The sequence below is a fragment of the Sus scrofa genome, chromosome 3 (genome assembly GCF_000003025.6).
Source record: "Sus scrofa isolate TJ Tabasco breed Duroc chromosome 3, Sscrofa11.1, whole genome shotgun sequence".
In the NCBI taxonomy this organism is placed as follows: domain Eukaryota; kingdom Metazoa; phylum Chordata; class Mammalia; order Artiodactyla; family Suidae; genus Sus; species Sus scrofa.
Window position 1 is genome coordinate 70,276,399 of NC_010445.4, and position 25,415 is coordinate 70,301,813.

General features: G+C 35.5%; 1 protein-coding gene across 1 annotated transcript in view; it reads left to right on the forward strand.

Annotated features, from left to right (window-relative positions):
- EXOC6B (exocyst complex component 6B) overlaps nucleotides 1-25,415 on the forward strand; it is a 607,547-nt gene that overhangs the window by 337,243 nt on the left and 244,889 nt on the right. Inside the window, 2 exon segments of the mRNA XM_013996035.2 lie at nucleotides 7,126-7,260; nucleotides 18,510-18,689. Of these exon segments, the coding sequence (XP_013851489.2) occupies nucleotides 7,126-7,260; nucleotides 18,510-18,689 (315 nt within the window).

Sequence of the window (25,415 nt, forward strand, 5' to 3'; positions counted from 1 at the left end):
AGACAGTATGGTGTCCTGGAAGTCAAGTGAAGAAAGTATTTCAATGAAGGAGTGGTCATTCATTATAAACACTGGTGATACATCTAGTAAGATGAAGAGTAAGACTATGGCAACTTGGAGTCAAGATAAGAGCATTAGAATAGAAGCAAATGATGGTAGGAAACTCCTGATAGAGTAGATTTAAAAGAGAATGAATCCTATATAGAAGACTTTCAAATAACTTAGGTGGATATTATCCCCTCCAGGGGTGCAGCTTAGCTTCACCCCATTCCCTTCTAGATTTTTCTTAGTGACTGTCTTTCTAAGAGCAGATTGTAGAAGGAGGGGCAAGTTACTTTACAGTGAAGAAACCTGACAAACACAGGTTAGTCAAATGGTAAAGGTTAATATCATCTGTGTTAAGTTATGTTGATGACATGTGCCTTTGAGTTGATGTGATGAGATGGCATTTCGCCTCTGTGTTCTTCCTTCCAAAACCCATGACTTTTGTCCGATCATGGGACAAACGTTAGGGCAAGTCCAATTGAAGAATATTCTGCAAAATACTTGACCAGTACTCCTCAAAACTTAACCGTCATCAAAAACAGAGACTATGAGAAAATGTCACAGACCAAAGGAGGCTAAGGAGACAGGACAGAACAAATAAATGTAATGTGGTAGCTTAGATGAATGCCTGAAAAAGGTAAAGAACATCAGGGGAAACCTAGTGATGCCTGAATACAGTGTGTCATTTCATTAATAGTGATGTACTGATGTTGGTTATGGCAGATGCAACCATGAAAATGTAAGATGTTAACAGTAGGGGGACTGGAAGTGGAGTATTTGGAAACTCTTTGCAACTTTGTAAATATAAAACTATCCTAAATAAAGTGTTTATTTACATTTAAAAAATTTAAAGAATGGAAAGAGAGGAATTGGGGCAGTGAATATGAGTCTTTCAGGGAATTTTGTTACACAAGTAAGGAAGGAAATGAGGTGGTAGCTGGCAGGGGAAGTGAGTTAATTAAATTTATTTTTTCAAATAGGAGAAGTAACAGTGTATTATTTCTGATGGGAATAAATGGAATAGAAAGGAAAATGTTGATGTAGAAGAAAGGGGAAAATCTCTGGATTAATGTGCTTGAATAGGAGAGAGAGTTTAGGATCTCACCCACAATTGAAGGGATTGGTTTTAAGTGAAGTTCAGCTGTGGTAACCGATGAGCAGCAGGTGCATGGATGCAGACGGTGGTGCTTGTGTATATGTTATGGTGGCAGTGTCCAAATGCTCAGCTTCCCAGTGAAAGAAAGGCCTTCAGCTAAAAGTGGAGATTTAGCACAAATATTGGATTTAAGGGGAGAGACAGTATCTCTGGGCCTTTGGAATAGCATCATGCTCAATACTATGATTATTTCCTAGCTTTAAGTGCCCACTTTGGCTAGTGGATATGAATTAAAGCGAAACTAGCCAACATGGTTATGTATTTTCTTAAGTCATATTTAGCTGGAGATATAATAAATAGTAAGTCCATATCAATAATAGTTCCCATGAATTAGATACATTTTATATTCAACACCTTATTATTATTATTTTTGGCTGCAGCCCCAGCATGTGGAAGTTCCTGGGTCAGAGATTGAACTTCCACTGTAGTTGCAGCCTGTACCACAGCTCCAGCAATGCTGGATCCTTCACAGACTGCATGCCACATGGGAACTTTGACACCTTATTATTTATTTTAGTATTTGTATTTAAGTATTTATAATATATTGTAATATATTTATTATTTCATTGGTATTACTTCAATGCCATTATTTTGGTTTTAAGATGATGAAAAATACTACCTTTGCTTAAAGCCACCCAACTGATAAGTAGTTTGGAAATAAGATTTGAAATAAAAAGATTGAAATACATTTTCCTTTAAAAATAAGATTTGGGAATTCTCATTGTGGCTTAATGGGTTAAGAACACAACATAGTATCTGTGAGGATGCGGGTTAGATCCTTGGCCTTGCTCAGTGGGTTAAGGATCTAGCATTGCCACCAGCTGTGTCATAGGTTACAGATGCAGCTTGGATCCATTGTTACTGTGGCTGTGGCATAAACCTGCAGCTGTAGCTCTGATTGAACCCCTAGCCTGGGAACTTCCATATGTCATGGGTGCAGCCATATTAAAAAAAAAAAAAAAAAAAAAAAAAGGATTCGGAGTAAGTTTAGTTTTAAAATAAAATTTCTTTTGTTCTAAAATTTTGCTTTTTCAGTATTTTAATTTAAAAACTGTTTTATGGAGATAAAGGAAATAAGCCTCTAGTTTATTAATCTCAGAACATCAGAGAATTAGTGAAATTTGAAAGAAGGTTTTAAAATGAATCGGAGGATATTCTACTTTGCGAAGACTATTCTGATAGAAAGGCTTAAGGTATAAATTAGATTAAGAAGATTATTTATTACAGATGATGGAAATTTACCTTCGCTTTATTTAAGTCCCTACTCAAATGTTATCTCCTTGAGGAGGCTTCCTTGACCTCCCTATCTCAAAATAGCCTAGATCTACTGTCCTCATGTAACTCTTTATCCTTCCCTTCTATTCCCAGTGCTTATTCCCACCTCTATTATACTGTATGTTTACACGTGTATGTGTTTACTATGAGCTTCGTAAAGCCAGAGACTTTGTCTTGTGTATAATTGTGTGTCCCAATTCCTTTGGCACATAGGAGTCCTTAATTAATGAAAGAAGAAGGGAAAAAAAAGAAAGTAGGCAGGTAGGTTCTTAAAGTTAAGGAAATTCAGCAGTCCTGGTAGTGGTACCATATTGAATACTTAGATTTTTATGATTACAGTAGTGCCCCAGGTCTGAAAAAATGACCAGTGCTTTGCATTCTCCCTCTGTTTTTACTGTGGTCTAGATTGATGACCTCATGGCCCTGTCCTTAGTTATTTATCTCCCGCAAAGCCTGCGTCTCCATCTCCTGTTGTTAACAGCAGTGATATTGCTAATATTATGTTAAAACATTTTATCTTGTCAAATATAAGCTTTGTACTAGACCTTTGAATTTGAAACCAGTGGTTCCTAGTATTTTAGGTGTTTGCTTTAAAGATAATATAAAATAAGTAGTTGACACAGTTTTTGGTCCCCTTGCTGGGGTGAAATGGAGGTAAAATTCTTGGAAGTCTTAGGGACAGCTTATTTTTGTGAATGAGAACCAGGTTTATTATTTACTTCTTTATCTTTGTGCAAATCTGTAGTTGAGAAGCATTGGTGGTGTGGAGAGGGGTCATTTTCTTGGTTTGGATTAGTCCATTTGGAGCTTCAGTACACTAAATTCTCTGCTTTGGGAAATAGTATTGACCCTAGTATAAGTAGATGTATGTACCCCAGAAGTCGTTTATAACTGGGGATAGAAACCTCTTCTTGGAATTCAGGACTAGTTTTAAACTGTTGAAAGAAAGTGATGAAGACATTTTCTTTTCTGGAGTTTGTCAATAACTTAAGCATCTATCTGTGATCCTGGTTCAGACTCTGCGCGGTGTTTGGAGCAGGGTTGGAAAGGAGGTGACCTCCATAGTGTAATCTTTGCCTTCCTCATTAGATTCTCTTGGATGCTGAGAAGGAAAGACAGAAGAAATATCTTCTTCTTAATGATTTTTAGCATAAGTGACTTCTGTCATTTTGTTTTGAGAGGCATTTGCTTTATAAAACTGTTTTCTTTTTTAGATGATTCTCATAGAACTTCACTTTATATAAGACATAACGCGGAGTTCCTGTCCTGGCTCAGTGGTTAACGAATCTGACCAGGAACAATGAGGTTGCGAGTTCGATCCCTGGCCTTGCTCAGTGGGTTAAGGATCCGGCGTTGCCATGAACTGTGGTGTAGGTCACAGATATGGCTTGGATCCCACGTTGCTGTGGCTGTGGGGTAGGCCGGTGGCTATAGCTCCTATTGGACCCCTAGCCTGTGAACCTCCATGTGCTGCAGGTGTGGCCCTAAAAAGACCAAAAAAAAAAAAAAAAAAAAAAGACATAATTCACATCTTAATATGTTTTTAGTTCCATGAAAACTGTTTTCTTTTTAGATGATTCTTATAGAACTTCACTTTATATAAGACATAACGCTTATCTTAATATGTTGTTAGTTCCATATCCTTGAAACAGTAAGGACAGTTTGGATATCTGCAGTGGTATATATTTTTGTAAGAGAGTGGGAAGTAGGGGGTAAAAATATCAAAGGAGCTCCATCCAACTCTGATGGAAGTTGATGTCTGAAATTGCTCCATTTCATCCTTAAGTTCAAAATTACTCCCGAAGCATCTGGCTTTACATTTGTAAATGCCCTTGTAAGGATTTTGGTTAGCTGTCATTCAGGAGTAGACATCACTTAGACCTCATTAACAGACAATATTCCCTTAGATAATGACATGGTATCTACTGGAATCTAGAGTGTTTTAATAGTCTATTCTATGCTCAGCAATGAAACATTTCAAAAGTGACTGACAGCCAGTTGATGTAATTCATGATGATCTTTTGTGTTGACAGATCTTTAAAAAGTCATGGGAAATTACTACTGTACCCAGTGAAGCCGCCTCCTTTTTTTTTTTTTTTAAACTGCCAATATCCTGCAAAACATGACAATTTTCTCTTTGACTGCCACTGTTTTTTATTTCTATAACATGACATGATTCCTCCTTATTATTAGAATTTCTTTTGATAGATAGAATGTGTTCCCTCTATGTAATGCTGATTTTAAAGTAGAAGTTTTCAGTTCCCCAAATTAACTCTCTTACTTTTCTGACATCCGCATCAAGACAACCTTGCCAGTAGCCACTTTCCCACTCATGAAGAAGAGTGATTTAATGTAAACCATTTAAATATTTTAAATGATTTAAGTCTTCTTCTGAAGAGAAACATGTTGAAAGGAAGAGGGTGAGGAATTAATTATTTTGATGAATGTTTTTTTTCCTAAAGAACTCTAAAGTTAAAAAGCTGGTGTCTTGGGTAATTTTATAGGTGATAGTATTTGTGTCCAAAACACAAAGTCTCCAGATTCAAACTACTGAATGAATGGAAAGGGACTAGTAATTAATATGAACTTGTCTGATGAGTTGTGGGGAATAATACAAAAATTTAGTCCTAATGTTTCCCTAAATTTTCGTCTTTAATTGGGTCTTTGACCTTTGTCTTCATGTTTCAAAAGCAGCTGTTTTTTTCCTCAGATATTCTGGCTAACCTTGGGTGGGGAGTAGAAGTTAACTTTTTTCCTTACTCTAATCTATTGCTAAAGCATTGTCATTATGAGTTGAGTTAACATATATTTTTGGACAATGAGCTGTGTATTTATCCCTGGGCTTAGTGCTGTTGAGATGGTAAGAATGTATTTTCTGACTATAGTCCTATTAATCATTTTGTTTAATATTTTGCGGCATAATACAGTGACTTCTATATAATTCTACCTTCTAGACATTGTTTTGAAGTATCATTTTATTATAAAAATGTGTAGTACTTCCTTTCATCTTTAATTCCAATTCCCCCCTTGGGTCATCAGCCCATTCTCCCTGGGATTAAAATTTCATCCATCGCCTTATATACCAAAACTACCCATATGTGCCACAACCTTACCACTTGACTTATTCTTGTAAAAAGGAAAAGTTAAAGATGTAGAAAAAGAAGACCCCCCAAAAAAAGTTCATTCCACTTTTTAAAAAAATTTCTTTTAGGCTTGAAAATATGAATACCTTATTATATCATTGAAATAAGTATAGTAGTTGTCACTCCTTTAAAATTTAACATACTTTTTTACATAGAGTAGAATCAAAGCATGGAGAGGTCTTGTTGATGTTAGACCCTGAATCTGATAGTTCAGCCTAAGGAACAGAAACCTGCAGCACTTCAGGGCTGCCCATCTTATGCTTATGCTAAAAGGCGCTAGACAGGCCCATTACTTGAAGGTTGATGACTTTGATTTGAATCCCTTGTTTTAAATGTAATGTGATCTAGAGAAAATTATTTCATTTTTGTTTATCTTACAGTAGAATGGAAGTAATAACTATTCTTACTTCTTCAGGTTGCTGGGAAAACAATGTAAGAAAATGAATCATGAAGTATTTTACAAACCTTAATTCTATACTGACCATAATATTCTTTCTCCTTCTCCTCTCAAAGTAATTTATAGATGACTCTTTATGTTATCAGTACTGTCATCTTTAAGGATCTGTTCCATAAGAAAAGGAAAGTAGTATTAACAAAAGGATATTTAATCTTCACAATAACTCTGTGAGTTAGAAATTATTAACATTTTACCGATAAAATTACAGACTTAGAGAAGTTAAGAAACTTTCTTTGGATCAATACTTTCTAAGTAATTAATCCTAGTTTCTCTGACTTCAGTGCTCATGTTTTTTCTTCCATAAACTAATGTAGTTTGTTAATATTCTGCAAGCTATTCCAGTATTCCTTTGTTCATTATGCCTACTTTTGAAACTTCTTGCTATTTCAGTCACTCTTGTTTTTTTTTTTTTTTTTTTTTTTTAATTGCGAGTTCATTGATTTCATTATTTGGCAGTTATTTACTGCTAGGCACTATGTTAAACACCATCAGTTTTTGATCTTAGTGTAGTTGTTGGTTTTTTTTGTTTGTTTTTTTGTTTTTTTTGAACAGAAGAAAGCCAGTTTAGGAGTTCCCGTCATGGCTCAGCAAGTTAACGAACCCAACTACCATTTATAAGGACATGAGTTCGATCTCTGGTCTCGCTTAGCAGGTTGAGGATCCAGCATTGCTGTGAGCTGTGTTGTAGGTTGCAGGTGCAGCTTGGATCTGGCATTGCTGTGGCTGTGGCCTAGGCTAGAGGCTACAGCTCCGATTCAACCCATAGCCTGGGAAAAAGAGACAAAAAAAAAAAAAAAAAAAAAAAGAAAGCTAGTTTAAATAGTGACAATTGCTTTGATAGTAGTTGGAATTACAAGGTTCTTTGGGAAGTTAGGAAAGGCTTCATGGAGGAAGTGATACCTAAGCCTGTGCTGTAGCATACTTTTTATAGAAAACAGATTGTTTCTGCCATTATGCGTTTTGTTTTTCTTATACCATCAGATGCATATTGAGCCATTCATTATGGTGTAGATATCAAAAGACAATTACATGTTCTCGTTATTTTCTAGCTTGTCCAGATTATTATCAATACAACCCACTTGGAGAAATCCTGTAAGTACTTGGAAGAATTCATCACCAATATCACTAATGTGCTTCCAGAGACAGTACACACCACCAAGCTCTATGGCACTACAACTTTTAAGGTGAGAAAGCCCTGTATTACTATAGAAGTGCTTCTGTGGGCTGGGGCATTCTACCTAATATGGTGTTGTTTTTGCAATAGATCATACATGGTCTTGAGAATAAATACTCATGATTTTCTTAGAAAAACAAATATTAATGAGAATTTTGAAGAGAAAATCATAGACTTGGAGAAGAGACTTGTGGTTGCCTGATGGGAGGGGGAGGGAGTGGGAGGGATCGGGAGCTTGGGCTTATCAGACACAACCTAGAATAGATTTATAAGGAGATCCTGCTGAATAGCATTGAGAACTATGTCTAGATACTCATGTCGCAACAGAAGAAAGGGTGGGGGAAAAAACTGTAACTGCAATGTATACAGCTAAGGATGACCTGACCCCCTTGCTGTACAGTGGGAAAATAAAAAAAAAAAAAAAAAAAAAAAAGAATCCATATAAAAAAAAAAAAAAAAAGAATTTTGGTGTGCTTAAACAAACTAATACCTACAATGTGTCCACTAATTCTTCCTTATATTTTATACATGAAAATGGCTATTTCCTCAGTTGACTTCCTGATAGTCAAGGATTCTTAAGAATGGTCTAGATAATAGTAGTTATAATTGAAATCAACATCAATTAAAAGTTATATTTATCAGTCCTTTCCTATGTCTGGTGTCCTTTTTTTTTTTTTTTTTTTAACCCTACTTTTTAGTGAGGAAGTTCTGTCTCTTGCTATTGTAGTTAGCAGTTTTATAATCATCTCACAAGATGAAAGCACTAGTTTTCATCTAATGTTGGATCAAATAGGAAGAATGACACTCTTGTAGAGCAAAAGAAGAACTGACGGTAGATGAGTTTCTGGAGAGTAAGTGCCTTTATGTTAAAGAGCCTTAGGAAAACTCCTTTACACTGCCATGTGAACTTTAAATAAATATTAAGCAGGAAAAAGTAACAGGGCAATATCCTAAACTAGAACAGTAGATTGTGACTTAAAGGACAACACGTATGATTTGGGTTTTTGTTATTGTTATTATTTGATTATTTTAGTTTTGAAACAAATTTATGTCATCATTTTGGAAATCCATAAATTGATGTTATGTTGTTAAAATCATGGCTTATGTCCATGTGTCTGCTTTTTCTTATCATTTTATTCTCTTTCCTTATTTACTGGTATCCTCCCTTTAGAATAGGCTTAGTAGAAGTCAGACTTGATTCGTATTGCTTATTACACTTTATGAGATATAAAAGTTTTTGGTATGTGCTCTTTTTCTATGATAAGAAAAAAAATTTGAAAGATCCTGGCCAAAACAATTTTGAGAGAGAAGAGCAAAGATGGGAGCATCACACTTCCTGATTTCAATTATATTATAAAGCTACAGTAATCAAAATGATATGATATGGGCATAAAAACAGACACATAGATTAATGGAATAGATTGGAGAGCCAGGAAATAGACCCATGCGTATGTGGTCAATTAATTTATGCCAAAGGGGCCAATAATATACAATGGGGAATGGCTAGTCTCTTCAATAAATGGTTTTGGAAAAACTGAACAGCCATATGTGAAAGAATGAGACCATTAATGCAAATTGACTAAAAATGCATTAGAGGCTTGAATATAAGACATAATCCTAGCAGAAAATGTAGGGAGCAGCTTCTGTGACATTGGTTGTGGAGGTGATTTTATAGGCTTGACACCAAAAGCAAAGACAACAAAAGCAAAAATAAAGAAGTGGGACTTTGTTAAGGCAAAAACTTTCTGCAAAGCAAAGGTCACTATCAACAAAATGAAAAAGCAACCAATGGAGTGGGAGAAGTATTTGCAAATTCTGTATCTGATAAGGAGTTAATATCTAAAATATATAAAGAACTCATACAACTCAATAGCAAAACCAAAAAATCTGCTTTAAAAATGGGCAGAGGAACTGAATAGACCTTTTTCCAAAGAAGGCATACAAACAACCAGCATGTAAATGAAAAGATGTTCAACATCACAAATCTTCAAGGAAATGCAAATCAAAACGACAGTGAGATAATACCTCAACATATTAGACGGCTATCATCAAAAAGACAAGAGATAATAAATACTGGCTAGAATGTGTAGAAAAGGAAATCCTGTTCTCTGTGGTGGAAATATAAGCTGCTACAGCCACTTTGGAAGACAGTATGAAGTCTCCTCAAGAAATTAAGAATAGAGCTATCATGTGATCCAGCAGTTCTACTTCTGGGTGTGTATTCAAAGGAATCAAAATCATTATCTTGAAGAGTTACGTACACTTCCATGTTCATTAATCACAATAGCAAAATATGGAAATAATATAAGTGTTCACCAACAGATTATATATATATTTTTCTCAGTATATGAATCTGTGTATATCTATCTATGTGGATAGATATGAATATTACTCAGCCATGAAAAATAAGGAAATTCTGCCATTTGTGATAATGGGGATGGACCTTGAGTGCATTATGCTAAGTAAAATAAGCCACACAGAGAAGGAAAAATACTGCATACTATCATTTATATAAGGAATTTAAAAACAAGAAAAGAAACTCATAGAGACAGTAGAAAAGTGATTGCCAGGTACGGGTGAAGTGGGTTTAGCAATTGAAAGAAAGGTACAAACTTTCAACTGTAAGAGAAATAAGATTGAATGTAAAACAATGTAAAAAATAATTTCCATAGTTGATAATACTATATTGTATAACTGAAATTTGCTAAGAAAATAGAACTTAAATTCTTCCCCCCTCAAAAAAGATAAATATACGAGTTAACCAATGTGTTAAATAACTATATGATGAAAGTTCTTTCACAGTATATGTTATATCATATCACCACAATGTACATTTTAAATATTTTCTTTTTTTTTTGCTTTTTAGGGCCACACCCACGGCATATGGAGGTTCCCAGGCTAGGGGTTGAATCAGAGCTGCAGCTGCCGGCCTATGCCACAGCCACAGCAACTTGGGATCCAAGCCATGTCTGCGACCTACACTGCAGCTCACGGCATCACTGGATCCCCAACCCACTGAGCGAGACCAAAGATCGATCCCGCATCCTCGTGTATACCAGTTGGGTTCACTTCCACTGCGCCTCAATGGGAACTCCTAAATATTTTCTTTTTTGTTTTTTAAATTAATGATTTTTATTTTTTTCCATTATAGCTGATTTACAGTGTTCTGTCAGTTTTCTACTGTACAGCAAGGTGACCCAGTCATACCTACACAAATACATTCCTTTTTCTCACATTATAATGCTCCATGTTAAGTGACTGGATATAGTTCCCAGTGCTATACAGCAGCTAAATATTTCCAATTGTATCTCAGTGAAGCTGAAAAAAAAATGAGATATTTAACAGTAAAATATTCTTTATATATTTATGATTAGATTAGCTGCTAGAGGAGTTGTATTTTCACAATGTGACTATGGGTTTTTTCAAATCATCTATAAATTACTAAAAACAATTAATTATACAAGATATTATATTGTTATCACTATTTGTAAACTTTTCAATAATATCTTAATTGTATTAATATTGATACCCTTTTAGTGAGGGAAAGACTTAATTAATAAAGAGGCCCTAAATATAAGTATGAAAATGACAAGAGTTTTAGGAATTTCAGGATGACCTTCAATAGTTTCATAGGAATTATAAGTACTCTTAAATGTTAACATTACTATGGAGCATGGTTAATAATTTTTTCAAAAATATTTCTGCATGATTTGCTATGGAAGCCAAAATTTCTCCAGGAAAGAAAATGAGGGAGGGGCTACAGTTGAAGATTCAGCAGAAAATAGGAGTTAGGGATTTAGAATATGGTGTTCATTTATACTTAGTTATCATATGGGGAGTATGTAATATGTACAGCTATTCTTCCTCTACCCATCTCAATTTTCTTATTTCAGGGGCTTTTCAAATTATGGCCAGAAATCCTCCCAAAGGATGGCTTGTGTATTTTGTTGTTGAGGGAAAATTGCTGAGGGAAAATTAAAGGCAGACAGGAAGCCATAGGGGTTGAGCAGCCAGTTAAATACTTAGTAAAGGAGAAATTCTGGAGACCACTAAATGTCATGTTGACATTGCTTATTGGAAACACGGATTGCTTAAAACACATTGAAAGTTTATTTTTACCAGGACTATTTCAGACTAGCTAACCCAGAACTCAGTATAAACATGGCAATTATAACAGCTACATATTGTGTATTTTCCTAAGCTACTGTTTCCAGAAAACTTTCCTTTGCAGATGGAAACCTTAATTCCGAAAAAGGGGGCAAGAACAATCAGAAGGTCTTTAAGGTATTTTCTTAGAAAATTCCATTTTGTTTTCACCATATGTGACCTAATCAAGCTGGCATCCTTAGCTTTCCTTGTTCATAAAAATTTCCACACTCACAAAAATGAATAAAGATATTTATTAATTTACCTCATCACAAATATAGTGTGTGTGCCTACTATAAAATCTGGTAGATTTTTGGATAGAGGAAGAGAAAATACTTACTCCTTTGGACTTAAGAATTTATAATCTGTGGGGTGAACAAACACTGTAAGTTCTGTAAAAACCTGTGCAGAAAATGCTAGAATACTTCAATAAATACATTCCATTTCTCATTGATTCTATAAGTTTTTAGAAAACATCTACTACATACCAGGCAATAAACCAGTCTCCTGACTTCCAGAGCTTATATTCTAGTGGGGATGATAGATGGTACCACAAACAAAAAATATAATTAATGTCAGATGGGTTAAGAATTCAGAAGGAAAACAAATGACCTAAATGGAATAAGAAATTAATCACTTGAATTTCTGCTAGGTAGGCATTCTAGATAGAGGTAAAGTGCAATAGAAAGTATTGGTATAGTCAAGGTGATTGATATGGAAGGGGGTCAGTGTGGCAGGGATGTGCTTATCCTTGGTGGTACAAATGGTAACAGAAGCGTTGTCAGGAGTCAGATGATTTCTGGACCTGTTGGTCACAGTAAATACTGTTGATTTTATTTTGAAATGAAATGTGAGGCATTAAGAAGATTGGAAATGGTGGTGATAATCTGATTTTTACTGGGTAACAGTGGCTGCTGTGTGGAAGATATGCATGAGGTCTACTAGTAAGAGTGGCAGAGGAGAGTCCAATTCAAAGGTTGTTTGGTGGTCTAGGTAAGAGATGATGGTCACTTGGCCTACAGTGATAGAGGTGGAAGTGGTAAGAAATTTTTTGAATGTAGTGATGGCAAGATTTACTGCTGATTGGGTATGGGGCTATAAGAGAAAGAGTGGAGTCAAGGATAATTCCAAGATTTTTAAACTGGATGAATAGTGATGCTATTAACTGAGGTGGGACTAGCAAGAAAATAACAGATTTGGGAAGTGGCAGTAAAACCAAGAGTTCCATTTTTGACATATTAAGCTTGAGATATTTGGTAGTCATTTATCATAGCGTTATTAAATTGACAGTATAAAGCCATAGTTGGAGATAGAAATTTAGAATTCATAAGGGTAAAGATGGTATTTAATGGTATAGAACTTACTATCTTCTGGAATTGAATATAGATAAGAAAAAAGATGGGAGGATTAAGCTCCAAGGAAAATCAGCATCAATAGGTCCAGAAGAAGTGAGTGGTGCTTATCTCAGCTGTAAGCCCTTCAAGGAGGATTTACCAGAAAGGGCTCAGTAGGAGGTGTCCAGCAGGAGGATCTTGGAATTAGCAGAAGGTGTATAGACAGAAAAAAGATGAGCAGGGTGTAAGGGACATTTGTAGGAAGGCAACTTCATGTACAAAAATGAAGTAATGAAATAAGACCAGGCATTGCAATGTAGGATACGGGTAGCAATGAGAAAAGTAGGTAAATGCCGACTTCTGAAGCACTTTGTTATATAATGATAGATAATTTGGACTACTAAATTACCCTACTAAAGTCATTGAGAGACTTCAGCCAGGCTGTGTTGCACTTTAAAAAAATCATCGTTTACCTTGTCTAATGAGAAAGAAAGAAGAAAGTAAACAGGAGAGAAGTACTGAAGGAAGGGTGGAAGGAAGGAAAGGAAGGAGAAAAGAAAGAAGAAAGAAGGGAATAAATAAATCACACTTACTTGAAATTCATAATCAGGGAAAATTAAATACCCAGTATACTTTGTGTAACTCATTGTTAATTGTGGATTTATAGGAAAAGAATTGATTAAAGAGTGATTCAAGAAGACATAGAAAATTGACTAGTAACTATGAAAAATATGCAAAAGTTATTAAAGACTTCTTACAATTGAGGAAGATTCACACGATTTCACCAGTGAATTCATTTGGGCTTTCACAGAACAGACACACACACACACACACACACACACACACACAACTTGGTTATATATATGATTCAGTATATGTCACTTTGCTTCACACCAGAAACTAACACAACATTGTAAGTCAACTAAACTTCAATAATAATTTTAAAATAGACAAGAGGTAACAAATGCTTATAAGGATGTGGAGAAAAAGGAATCATTGTACACTGTCAGTGGGAATGTAAGCTGGTATAGCCACTATGGGAAATAGTATAGTGGTTCCCCAAGAAATTAAAAATAGAACTACCATATAATCCTGCAGTTCCACTTATGGGTGTATATTCAAAGAGTCAAACTGTCTTGAAGAGTTATGTATATTTCCATGTTCATTACAGCATTAATCATGGTAGTCAAGATATGGAAACAATCTAAATATCTATCAATGGATGGATAAAGAAATTATACACAGACACACACAAACACACACACACATACACACAACATACACACATTGGAATTTCATTCAGTCTTTAAATAGAGGAAAATCCTAGTCATTTATAAAAACACGGGTGAATCTACAAGATATTATGCTACATGATTTAAACCAGACAGAGAAGGAAAAATAGTTCATAGTATCACTTATATGTGAATTTTTTAAAAAAAGTTGTATTCATAGAAATAGTAGAACAGTCATTGCCAAGGGTTGGGGGTGAGGGAAATAGGGAGAGGTTGGTGGAAGGTAGCAAGCTTCCAATTATAATATGAATAGGTTCTGACGTTCTAGTATATGACAATGTGACTATCGTTGATTACACTGTATTGTATAAATGATAATTGCTAAGAGAGTAGAATTTAAATGTTCTCACACAAAAAATAAATATGTGAAGTGATGGATGTCTTAATTTACTTGATGTGGGAAATTCTTTTGCAATGTATACCTATATTTAATCATTATGTTGTACGTTTTAAGTATCTTACAGTTTGTCAATTATACCTTAATAAGCTGAAAACAGTGTACCTAATATTTACGGTTGAAATTTTACCATCTCTCTATAGTATTCTCCAGAAAATAGAAGCAAAAAAATATTTCCTAACTCACTGTATGAGGCCAGCATTACCCTGATACCAACCAGACACATTAGAAATGAAAACTAGACTAGTATTTCTCATGAACATAGATGTAAAATCTTCAACAAAGTATTATCAATTTGAATCCAACAGTGTATCAGAATTATATACTATAACCAAGTAGGATTTATTCTGGGTCTGTAGGGCTCATTTGGCATAAAAAATCAATGAGTGTAATCCATCATATCAATGGCTAAAGAAGAACAGTCATTGGGAGTTCCCACAGTGGCTCAGCAGTATTGAGACTGACTAGTATCCATGAGGATGCAGGTTCGATCCCTGCCTTGTTCAGTGGGTTAAGGATCTGGCATTGCCATGAACTGTGGTGTAGGTCACAGACTTGGCTCGGATGCAGCATTGCTGTGACCAGCAGCTGCAGTTCTGATTTGACCCGTAGCCCTGGGAACTTCCATATGCTGCGCATGGGGCCCTAAAAAAGCAAAAACAATAAGAATAAGAATCGTAGAATCATATCCATAATTGTAGAAAATGCATTTGACAAAATCTAACACCTATTCATGAAAAAATCTCTCAGCTAACTAGAGAGTGGCCTTCCTTAGCTTGATAAAGAGCATCTACAAAGTCGTATGGGTAACATCATATGTGGTAGATAGAAAGTGGAAGCCTTCCCGTTAAAAAGGACTTGGGATAAAAGATTTACAAATTGGGAAGGTAGAAATATAAATGACCTTGTTTACAGAGGACCTGATTGTCCAAGTAGAAAATATGAAAGAATTAACAACAACAAAAATACCTGGAAGTAATCAGCAAGATTCAGGATATGCTTGATACACAAAGTCATTTGTTTTATCATTATACCAATAGTGAACAAGTGAAATTTGTAGTTGAAAACACAATAACATTTATATTAATAGTGAAAAAAGAGAGAAGTCGATGTAATTCTAATAAAATAAACAAGATAAGTTTCCTTTTACAAGGAAACCTGTAAAACTCTGATAAAAAGAACTCAGTGAGTTGCCATCATGGCTCAGCGGAAATGAATCTGACTAGCATCCATGAGGATGCAGGCTTGATCCCTGGCCTTGCTCAGAGGGTTAAGGATCTGGCATTGCCATGAGCTGTGGTGTAGGTCGCAGATGCGGTGCGGATCCTGTGTTGCTGTGGCTGTGGTATAGGCCAGCAGCTACAGCTCTGATTCAGCCCCTAGCCTTGGAACCGCCATATGCTGCAGATGAAGGCCTAAAAAGACAAAAGAAAAAAGAAAAAAAAAAATTTGAGTTTGTTAAACTCGAAACATTTGAGTTAATTGAGTTAAGAATTAACTCCAATGAGATCATGGATGTACATGTAAAACAGAACACTGGTTAAACCCCTTGAAGATGGCATAAGGGAAAATGTTAGTAACCTTGGGTTTGGCTATGACTTTTTTGATACAACAACCAAAACATGATCCTTGAAAGAAAGTATTCGTAAGTTAGACTTCCTTAAAATGAAAAGCTTCTTCTGTAGAAAAGACACTGTTAAGAGAATGAAAAGTCAAGGAGAAAATGTTTGCAAAATGCATATCTAATAAAGGAATTTTATATCCAAAATATACGAAGAATTGTTAAAACTCAACAATAAGAAAATTTAAAAAGTGGATTTAACATGGATTCACTTTAAAAGTGGGCAAAAGCTCCGAATAGATATCAGATGGAGAGGGAATTATAAATTAAAACAGCAGTGAGATACCACTGTATAGCTCTTAAAATGGCTAAAACCCAAAACCCTGACAACAGCAAATATTGGAGCAGTTACAGCTCTCGTTCATTGTCGGCGTTAATGCAAAATGGTAGTGTTATTTTAGAAGACTGTCACATTCTTATAAGGCTAGCAGAAGTAGTCTTATCATTCATTTCACCAGTCATGCTCCTTGGTAGTTATCCAAGTGAGTTGAAACCTTAAACCACACAAAAACTTACACTAATGGTTACCACAGTTTTATTCATAGTTGCTAAAACTTGGAAGCTACCAATAGAATAGGTGAATGGATAAACAAATGGTGATACAACTTGACAATGGAATATTATTCAATGATGAAAAGTAATGAACTATCAAGCCACAAAAAGACACGAAGGAAACTTAAGTGCACATTACTAAGCAAAATAAGCCGATCTGAAAAGGCACACACATGCTTTTAAGACATTCCAGAAAAGGTCAAGTTTTGGAGAAAGTTAGAAAAAAGAAAATCCGTTGTTTCCAGAATTTGGGGGGATGAGCAAAGGTGGATAGAGCAGAGTGGAATTTTAGGTCAGGGAAGCTATCCTATATGATTCTGGAATGATAAATACATGAGGTGTTTTTTAGTACCTATAGAACTGTACAATGCAAATAGTAAATGATGATGCAAATTATGGACTTTAGTTAATAATAAAATATCAACATTGGGTCATCTGTTGTAATAGATGTTCTACAACAATGCAAAGGCTTTTTAAATAGGGGAAACAGTAGGAAGGGCCCAGGGCTTCATTATCTGCAAATGCTCTGTACTTTCTGCTCAATTTTTCTTTAAGCCCAGATTTCTCAAATATGATGTTTATTGATGAAAAGAAAATTTAGTAAAATGGGAATTTAAGGTCAGTATTATATTATTACACACATATGTAAAGATGTAAGCAAAGAAATGCTCTTGAAACACTGTTCAAATAAATAAACATAGCCAATTCCTATATATAGTATGTAAATACCTTGCAAAATTATGCAGCCATTAAGAAGGTGAAAATAGAGATGAGGGAATGATTTAGAATAGAATTTTGAGGTTAGAATTTGTGGATCATAGTGACTGAATATGGAGGAGTAAGTGGAATCTGATATGTTGCTTAGATCTCTTCCTTGGACTGAATGAACAGGTGAAGAGTGGGGATTATGATCATTCTAGACCTGGAATGTGTTTAAAGTATCCTTTGTGTCATATGCGCAGGAAGCAATCAGATGTATGGGTCTTTAACAAGCATAGATTTGGACAGAGATAGTGGAAGCCATAAGAGGTGATGAAATCACCCAGTGAAAGTGTGAAGATTGGAGACCAGAAAGGTCAAGGTAAAACCATGTCCTGAATGTCAATGGAGAAGAGGGTTATAGCAGAGAAGTTTTAATAGAGATCAAGAAAGATCAGCTGAAAAATGAATATTCGGTGTGGTAGCACAGAGGTCATGGGTTACTCTGGAACAGTCCATGTTGATGGGTTGTTAGCATTGCAATGTAGGCTTTTTTGTCCTGAAAATGTTTTCCTTGAACTTTAGTCCCATTACACTTCTCAGAACCTTTTATATGCCAGTGTACTTCTTGAATCTTTTAAAAAAGGGTTTCCCCAAACTTATTTGATCTAGGAACTCTTTTGCTGTTGTTTAAGCATTTTCAGGACTAGTGTTCATTGAGCACAGTATTGGAAACATCAGAGTGTACCATTCTTTGAAGAAACTTGATTACAGAGTATCTAGAAAGGTAGGATAGTAACTTGTGGGAAATACAGCATTAAAGTTGAAACTTCAGGATACTTACAGTAAGCAAAGTGCAGAGTCTAGTGATTATAAGAGAGGTTGAATTGCAGGAAGGGAGGTTCTTGGAGTCCCAGAAGAGAAGAAAGAGAATAAAATCCTGGGAACAAGTGTAGTTTTGAACTGAAATAAGAAAGTGAAAAGAATGTGGATAGCTAAGGGCAGTGAAGGAAACTAATCTGTTTGATGAACCCAAATAATAGCTTGTCTTGCAGACACGAAAATGGAAGAGGCTTCATGGTGCTTTTGAAAATAGAGGAAGTAATGGATATTGTGATATTAACAGTTATGTTACTTAATTTGAGTTGTCCCCAAGGAGAAATTTCTGCTTTACTTTACTGGAAGTCTGAATGATTATTAAAATTTCATATTTCACAGGATGCCAGACATGCAGCTGAAGAGGAGATTTATACCAACTTAAACCAGAAGATTGACCAGTTTCTACAGCTGGCTGACTATGACTGGATGACAGGAGATTTGGGCAACAAAGCTAGTGATTACCTAGTAGACCTCATTGCCTTTCTTCGTAGCACCTTTGCTGTATTCACACACCTTCCTGTAAGTGACAGTTTCTTTTATTTTGTCTGTCATATACAAGAATGTTTTCTTAAAATTAAGGTTGGTGAAAGGTATTTGTTTTTGCTTTAACTAGTTGGGAAACTGTGGATTTAAAAGCTCACACTATAATTGTAATCATTCCTTAACAAGATTTAGAGACTTCTCCCATCATCTTTGCATTGTCATTTACATTTTTTATTCTCAAAATAATTCCTAATATTATGTTTATTTGCATCCTTCCTAACTTCAAGGTAATTTGTGCAAATACGTGAATACCTTGGTAGATGTATAGGAGAAACTTAGGAGTTAGAATTGTAGATATATATCTTTTATATCTAGAATGTCCATTAAAAGTTATTCTTATAAGCGCAAATTCTCTGGTGAAATTACCTTTTTTTTTTTTTTTGTCTTTCTGCCTTTTCTAGGGCTGCTTCCCGCGGCATATGGAGGTTCCCAGGTTAGGGGTCCGATCGGAGCTGCAGCTACCGGCCTACGCCAGAGCCACAGCAATGCGGGATCTGAGCTGCAACTGCAACACACACCACAGCTCATGGCAACACCAGATCCTCAACCCACTGAGCAAGGGCAGGGATTGAACCCGCAACCTCATGGTTCCTAGTCGGCTTCGCCAACCACTGCGCCATGACAGGAACTCCCTATCCATCTTTTTTTCTAATTTGTTTATCTTTTCTCTATTTTCTTGAGCTTATTTATAATAGCATTTTTAAAAATGAAATGTAGTTGATTTACAATATTAGTTTTAGGTATACAGTGTAGTGATTCAGTATTTTTACAGATTATATGCCAATTAAAGTTATTACAAGATAATGGCTATAATTCCATGTGCTATGCAATATATCCTGTTGTTTACCTGTTTTATACATCATAGTTACAGTTCTTAATCTCTTTTTCCTTGTTCTTCCCTCTTTCCCCCTCCCCTCTGGTAACTACTAGTTGGTTTTTGTTAGTTTTGCAAAATACATTCTTTTTTAACACTCCACGTGTAAATAATATTATATAGTATTTGCCTTTGTCTGACTTAGTTCCATTCATGTTGTTGCAAATAGCAAACTTTTATATCTTTTATGGCTAAATAGCCTTCTATTGTGTATATATCATATCTTTGTCCATTCATGTATTGATAGGAACCTAGATTGCTTTCATATCTTGGCTATTATAAATGATGCTGCTATGAACATTGGGGTGCATGTATCTTTTTCAATGCGTGTTTTCATTTCTTCAGATATATACTTAGGAGTTTAAGTGCTAGTTCTATTTTCAGTTTTTTGAGGACCCTCCATACTATTTTTCATTCCAACCAACAGTGTACAAGATTTCCCTTTTCTCCACATCATCTCCAACATTTGTTTGCAGACATTTGAATCATAGCCATTCTGCAGATAGGAGGTGATATCTCATTATTTTGATTTGCATTCTCTGATGATTAGCAATGTTGAACGTCTTTTCATGTCCTTGTTAGCCACCTGTATGTTTTCTTTCGTAAAATGTCTATTCAGATCTTCTACCCATTTTTTTCTAGTTGAATTGATTTTTTTTCGATATTGAGTTATGCGAGCTGTTGGTGTATTTTGGATATGAACCCCTTGTCAATGCCATATTCCGCAGATACTCTCCCATTGTGAGGTTCTTTTCTTTTGTCAATGGTTTCCTCTGCTATGCAAAAGCTTTTAATTAGGTCCCATTTGTGTATTTTTGCTTTTATTTCTTTTGCCTTAGGACACTGCAAAAAACATATTGCAGTGACTTCTGTTAAAGAATATCCTTCTAAGAGTTTTATGGTTTCAGTCTTTAGATCTTTATTCATTTTGAGTTTATTTTTAACATATGAAGTGAGGAGATGTTCTAATCTCATTTTTTACAGTTCACTGTCCAGTTTCCCCAGCACGCTTATTGAAGAGACTGTCTCTTGACCCATGTGTCTGTTTTTGTGTCAATGAAATGCATTTTAGCTTTGTAGTATAGTCAGAAGACCAGGAGGATACCCTCTAGCTTTGTTCATTCCTTTCATAATTGTTATGGCAATGCTTGGTATTTTATGGTTCCATATAAACTTTACAATTGTTCTAGTTTTATGAAAAATGTCATGAGTAGTTTGATAGCAATTGGATTAAATCTCTAGATAGCTTTGGGTAATGTGGACATTTTAACAGTATTAATTCTTCCAATTTAAGAGCATAGGATAGCTTTCCATTTCTTTCTGTCATCTTCAATTTCTTTCATCAATGTTTTATACTTTTCATAGTCTTTCACCTCCTTGCTTCAGTATTCCTAGGTGCCTTTTTCTTTTTGATTCAATTTTTAACAGGATTTAAAAATTTTTTTCTCTTCCTGAGAGTTTGTTATTAGTGTTTGGAACAGCAACAGATTCTGTATATTTTGTCCTGCATATTTATTGAATTATTTATTAGTTCTAATTCTTTTGGTGGAATCGCGAGGGTTTTCTTTATAAAATATCATCCCATCTGCATATAGTGACTGTTTTACCTCATCTCCTCCAATTTGGATGCCTTTTATTTCCTTGACTTGTTTGATTGCTGTGTCTTGGACTTCCAGTACTATATTATATAGAAATGATAAGAGTGAGCATCCTTTTCTTGTTCCTGAATTTAAAGGAAAGGCTTTCATAGCTTTCACCAGTGAATATGATGTTAATTGTAGGTTTGTCATAAATGGCCTTTATAATGTTGAGATATGTTCCTTCTACAACAACTTTGATGATAGCTTCTATCATGATTAGATTTTTTTTTTTTCTCCTGTCCTTTTAAGGCAGCACCCACAGCATGTTTCATGCTTAGTTCAGGCTAAGGGTTGAATCAGAGCTGTAGCTGCTGGCCTACACCACAGCCATAGCAATGCAGAATCCGAGCTGCATGTATGACCTACACCACAGCTCATGGCAATGCCAGATACTTAACCCACTGAGAGAGGCCAGGGATCAAACCTGCATGCTCGTGTATGCTAGTTCCTGAGCCACGACAGGAACTCCCTAGATACTGCATTTTGTCTAATGCTTTTTCTGCTTTTATTGGGATGATCATGATCTTTATTCTTCCGTTTGTTAATGTGGTGTTAGCACATTGGTTGATTCACAATCAATCCGTGCTTCCCTTGAATAGATCCAACTTGAGCATGTTATATGATCCTTTTAATATATTGCTGGATTCAGTTTGCTAATATTGTGTCAAGGATTTTTGGATCTGTATTCATCAAAGATATTGGCCTATAGTTTTCTTTTATTGTATTGTCTTTGTCTAGTTTTGGAATCAGGGTAATAGTGGCCTCATAGAATAAATTTGGGAGTTTTCCATTCTTTTCCTTTTTTTGCTATAGTTTGAGAAGGGATAGGTATTAGTGCTTCTTTATGTTTGGTAGAATTCCCTGTGAAGGTGTCTGGTCCTGGACTTTTGTTTGCTAGGAGTTTTCCTACTACAAATTCAATTTCACTACTATATCAAATCTGTTCAAATTGTCAGTCCTTGCAGGACTTATGTTACTAGGAATATGTCCATGTCTTCTAGAGTGTCCAGTATGTTGGATTATAACTGTTCACAGCATTCTCTTATGATTTTTTTTATATCTCTGTGCTGTCAGTTGTTATTTCTCCTGTTTCATTTCTTATTTTGTTTATGTAAATCCTCTCTCTTTTCTACTTGGTGAGCATGGCTAAAGTTTTATCAATTTTATCTTTTTAAAAAAATCAGCTCGACTTCATTGATTATTTCTTTCTTCTGTTTTTATCTTCTGTTTTTATCTCCATTTATTTTCTCTCCGATCTCTATTATTCCTTCCTTCTGCTGACTTTTGACTTTTTTCTTCTTTTTCTTTATGTGGTTGACTATGTATTTCAATTTAGGTAAGTTGTACCCATTTTTGAGAAAGGTCTGTATTGGTGTAATCTTCACTTTTAAAACTGTTGCGCATTGCCATGGGTTTTGGAGTGTTATGTTTCCATTTTTATTAATTTCAGGGGATTTTGTGATTTCCTCTTTGATGTGTTCATTGACCAGTTAGTTTTTTCGTCACATGTTGTTTAGTATCACATGTTTGTGTTTTTCCCCTTTTTCGTCCTGTACTTCATTCCTAATTTCATACCATTGTTGTGGGGGAAAATACTTGATATAATATGTGCCCTCTTAAAATTGTTCAGCCTTGTTTTGTGGCTGAGCATAGGATCCATCCTAGAGAATGTTCCATGTGCACTTGATAGAATATGTATTCTTCTGTTTTGGGATGAAATGTGCTGTAGATATTTTTAAAGTTTAATTGTTCTCATGTGTCATTTAGGACCTTATTTATTTTCTGTCATGATGATATGTCCATCGATGTAAGTGTGGAATGAAAGTCCCCTATCAGTACTGTATTATTGTTAATTTGTCTTTATGTCCTTGAACATTTGCTTTATATATGTTCAGGTGTTCCTGTATTTAAAGTGTAATATCCTCTTCTTGTATTGATCCTGTTTTCATTATAAAATGCCCTTCGTTGTCTTGTTATATCCTTTGTTCTAAAGGCTATCTTGTCTTAAATGAGTATTGCTACTCTGGCTTTCTTACTGATTCTGTTTGCATGAAATATCTTCCTTCATTTCCTCACGTTCTTTCTGTATATGTATTTGACTCTGAAGTGAGTCTTGTAGGCAACATTTAGAAGGGTCTTTTAAATTTTTTTTTATTTAATCAACCACAGTATGTCTTTTGATTGGAGCATTTGTCCACTGACATTTAAGATAATTAATAATAGCAATATGGTACTTATTGCCATATCATCACTTGTCTCTGCTCCCCCCATGCTGTGGTGGAGCCACACTGCAGAGCCGTTGTTGCCTATGTGGGTTCTTGAAATGTATTAGGAGTTGAGCTGTGGTCAGGTGCCACCATCAGAGATCTGGACTACTTGTTGATAATGTTGCTTGAGTAAGCACCAACAATAACTGCAGTCTCACCCAGGTTCTACCCAATGACCAGTTGTCTTTGTACCTCAAGATCAAGGTTTCTCCAAGGTCATGGCTGCCCCAGATTCAGTGACCAGCTGTAACATGGAGTTAGCAGCACTGGGGTGTTGGCTTGGCTCAGGCTGAGGCACTCACCAAGGTGATTGTTGGAAACTTGGCAGCCACTAGAGCAGACGTTTTTTCCATCATGCCTAGGAGCAGCCCAACATGTGTGTGCTAATGAGCAGAGTCCAGGCTTTCCACTGCCTTTCTCTTAGTCCCAGTGGCCCTCCAGCCAGCCAAGGGGACTTGTCTTCCCTATATAGGACCCCAGACTGTGAGGTACAGTATTCTCCCTTTTCGCCTGAGTCACTTTCAGGAACATAGGTCCACAACCAAATGCTTTCTTGCCATTCTACCTGAATACTTGTGTATCTTTTTTCTAGCCTTGGTTGTACTAGATTCCTTCTGCTAGTTTCCAGTTACTTTTCAGTGAGAATTGTTCCACATGTAGATGCATTTTTAATATGTTCATGGGGAAATGTGAGCTCCATGTCCTCTTACTTCCACATCATGATCCTCCTCTGCACTTGTTTTTTAAAGACATTTATTAATGCCAGTGTGTAGTTTCACTTATATATTCATTGGATTTGTTCTGAGGTTTTTTTTTAATGATCAGTCATGTGGTGCTATCTCTTCCTAATATTTTTTAGTGTATGTTAGATATTGTTTGTAAAACATGTAGAAGTTCCACATGATAGCTCCCCACTAGAATAGGTTTACCGTTTCCCTTACTAAGTATTTAGAATATGTGAGTGGGTTGTGGTTAGAACCTCATCACCTTAATCCAATCATGGACTGAACCTGGTTGAGCTGGGGTTGCACTTGTACTTTTGCTTGGCCCCTGTTGCTAGGATTTGATTCTTCAGAGCTTTCAGTGACAGCCTGCCACATCACTGTCTCTTCAGTACCAAGAAGACTAGGGACAATTTCTACTTTTCAGAGAAACTTACTTCTTCAGTCCTGCTTTTTACAATTTTAGAATTTGACAAATATCTTGAATAGGAGTCTTACTCAGATTAGCAGTTACCAACAGGAAGAAAATGTGGTTGTTGATTGTCAATATCAATTCGCTACTCCCTCACGAGCTTTCAAGCTCCCATCTGAGATTTTCATGAATCTTTTCACCAGTGAGTCTTTTATTCTGAAATACTGAGACTGCAGGAACTCTTACTTTAGTTTTGAAAAGTTTTGGGTTAGACCCCTATTTTCCTCAGCTGTGTAGCTTTAGAATTCAGAAAATGTCTTGAGAAGAAAGTTGGCCCTCAGATCTCTAATTTTGGCACTTTACCCTCATAGAAGTGACAAAAATTCATTGATTTTTTTTTTTTTTCCTGATAGTTACTCTTTGCCTGGATCCAACCCACATTCTCAGTTGGTTCCTATTCCTAGGTTTGCCAAATGCCTCCAGGGACAGCATCAGATCCTTAGCTAAGCTTTAACAGGTCTGCCCTCTTTGCAGTTTTATTCCCTTTAGTCTTCTTTGCTTCTCAGCCTTCTGATATGTTTAAATATATATTTTCTCTGAGTTTTTTAATACCTCTTCTAGATTTTATTGGGAGCAGAGGCCTGTAGAAAACTAGGTCATTTCATTAAGATTAAACTTGTTTAATCTTAATACCAAAGCCAGAAAAAGTAGCATAAAAGACAAAACTGCAAACTAATATCACAATTATGAATTAAAAAAATTAAGCAAGTTAATTCAAAATGTTTAA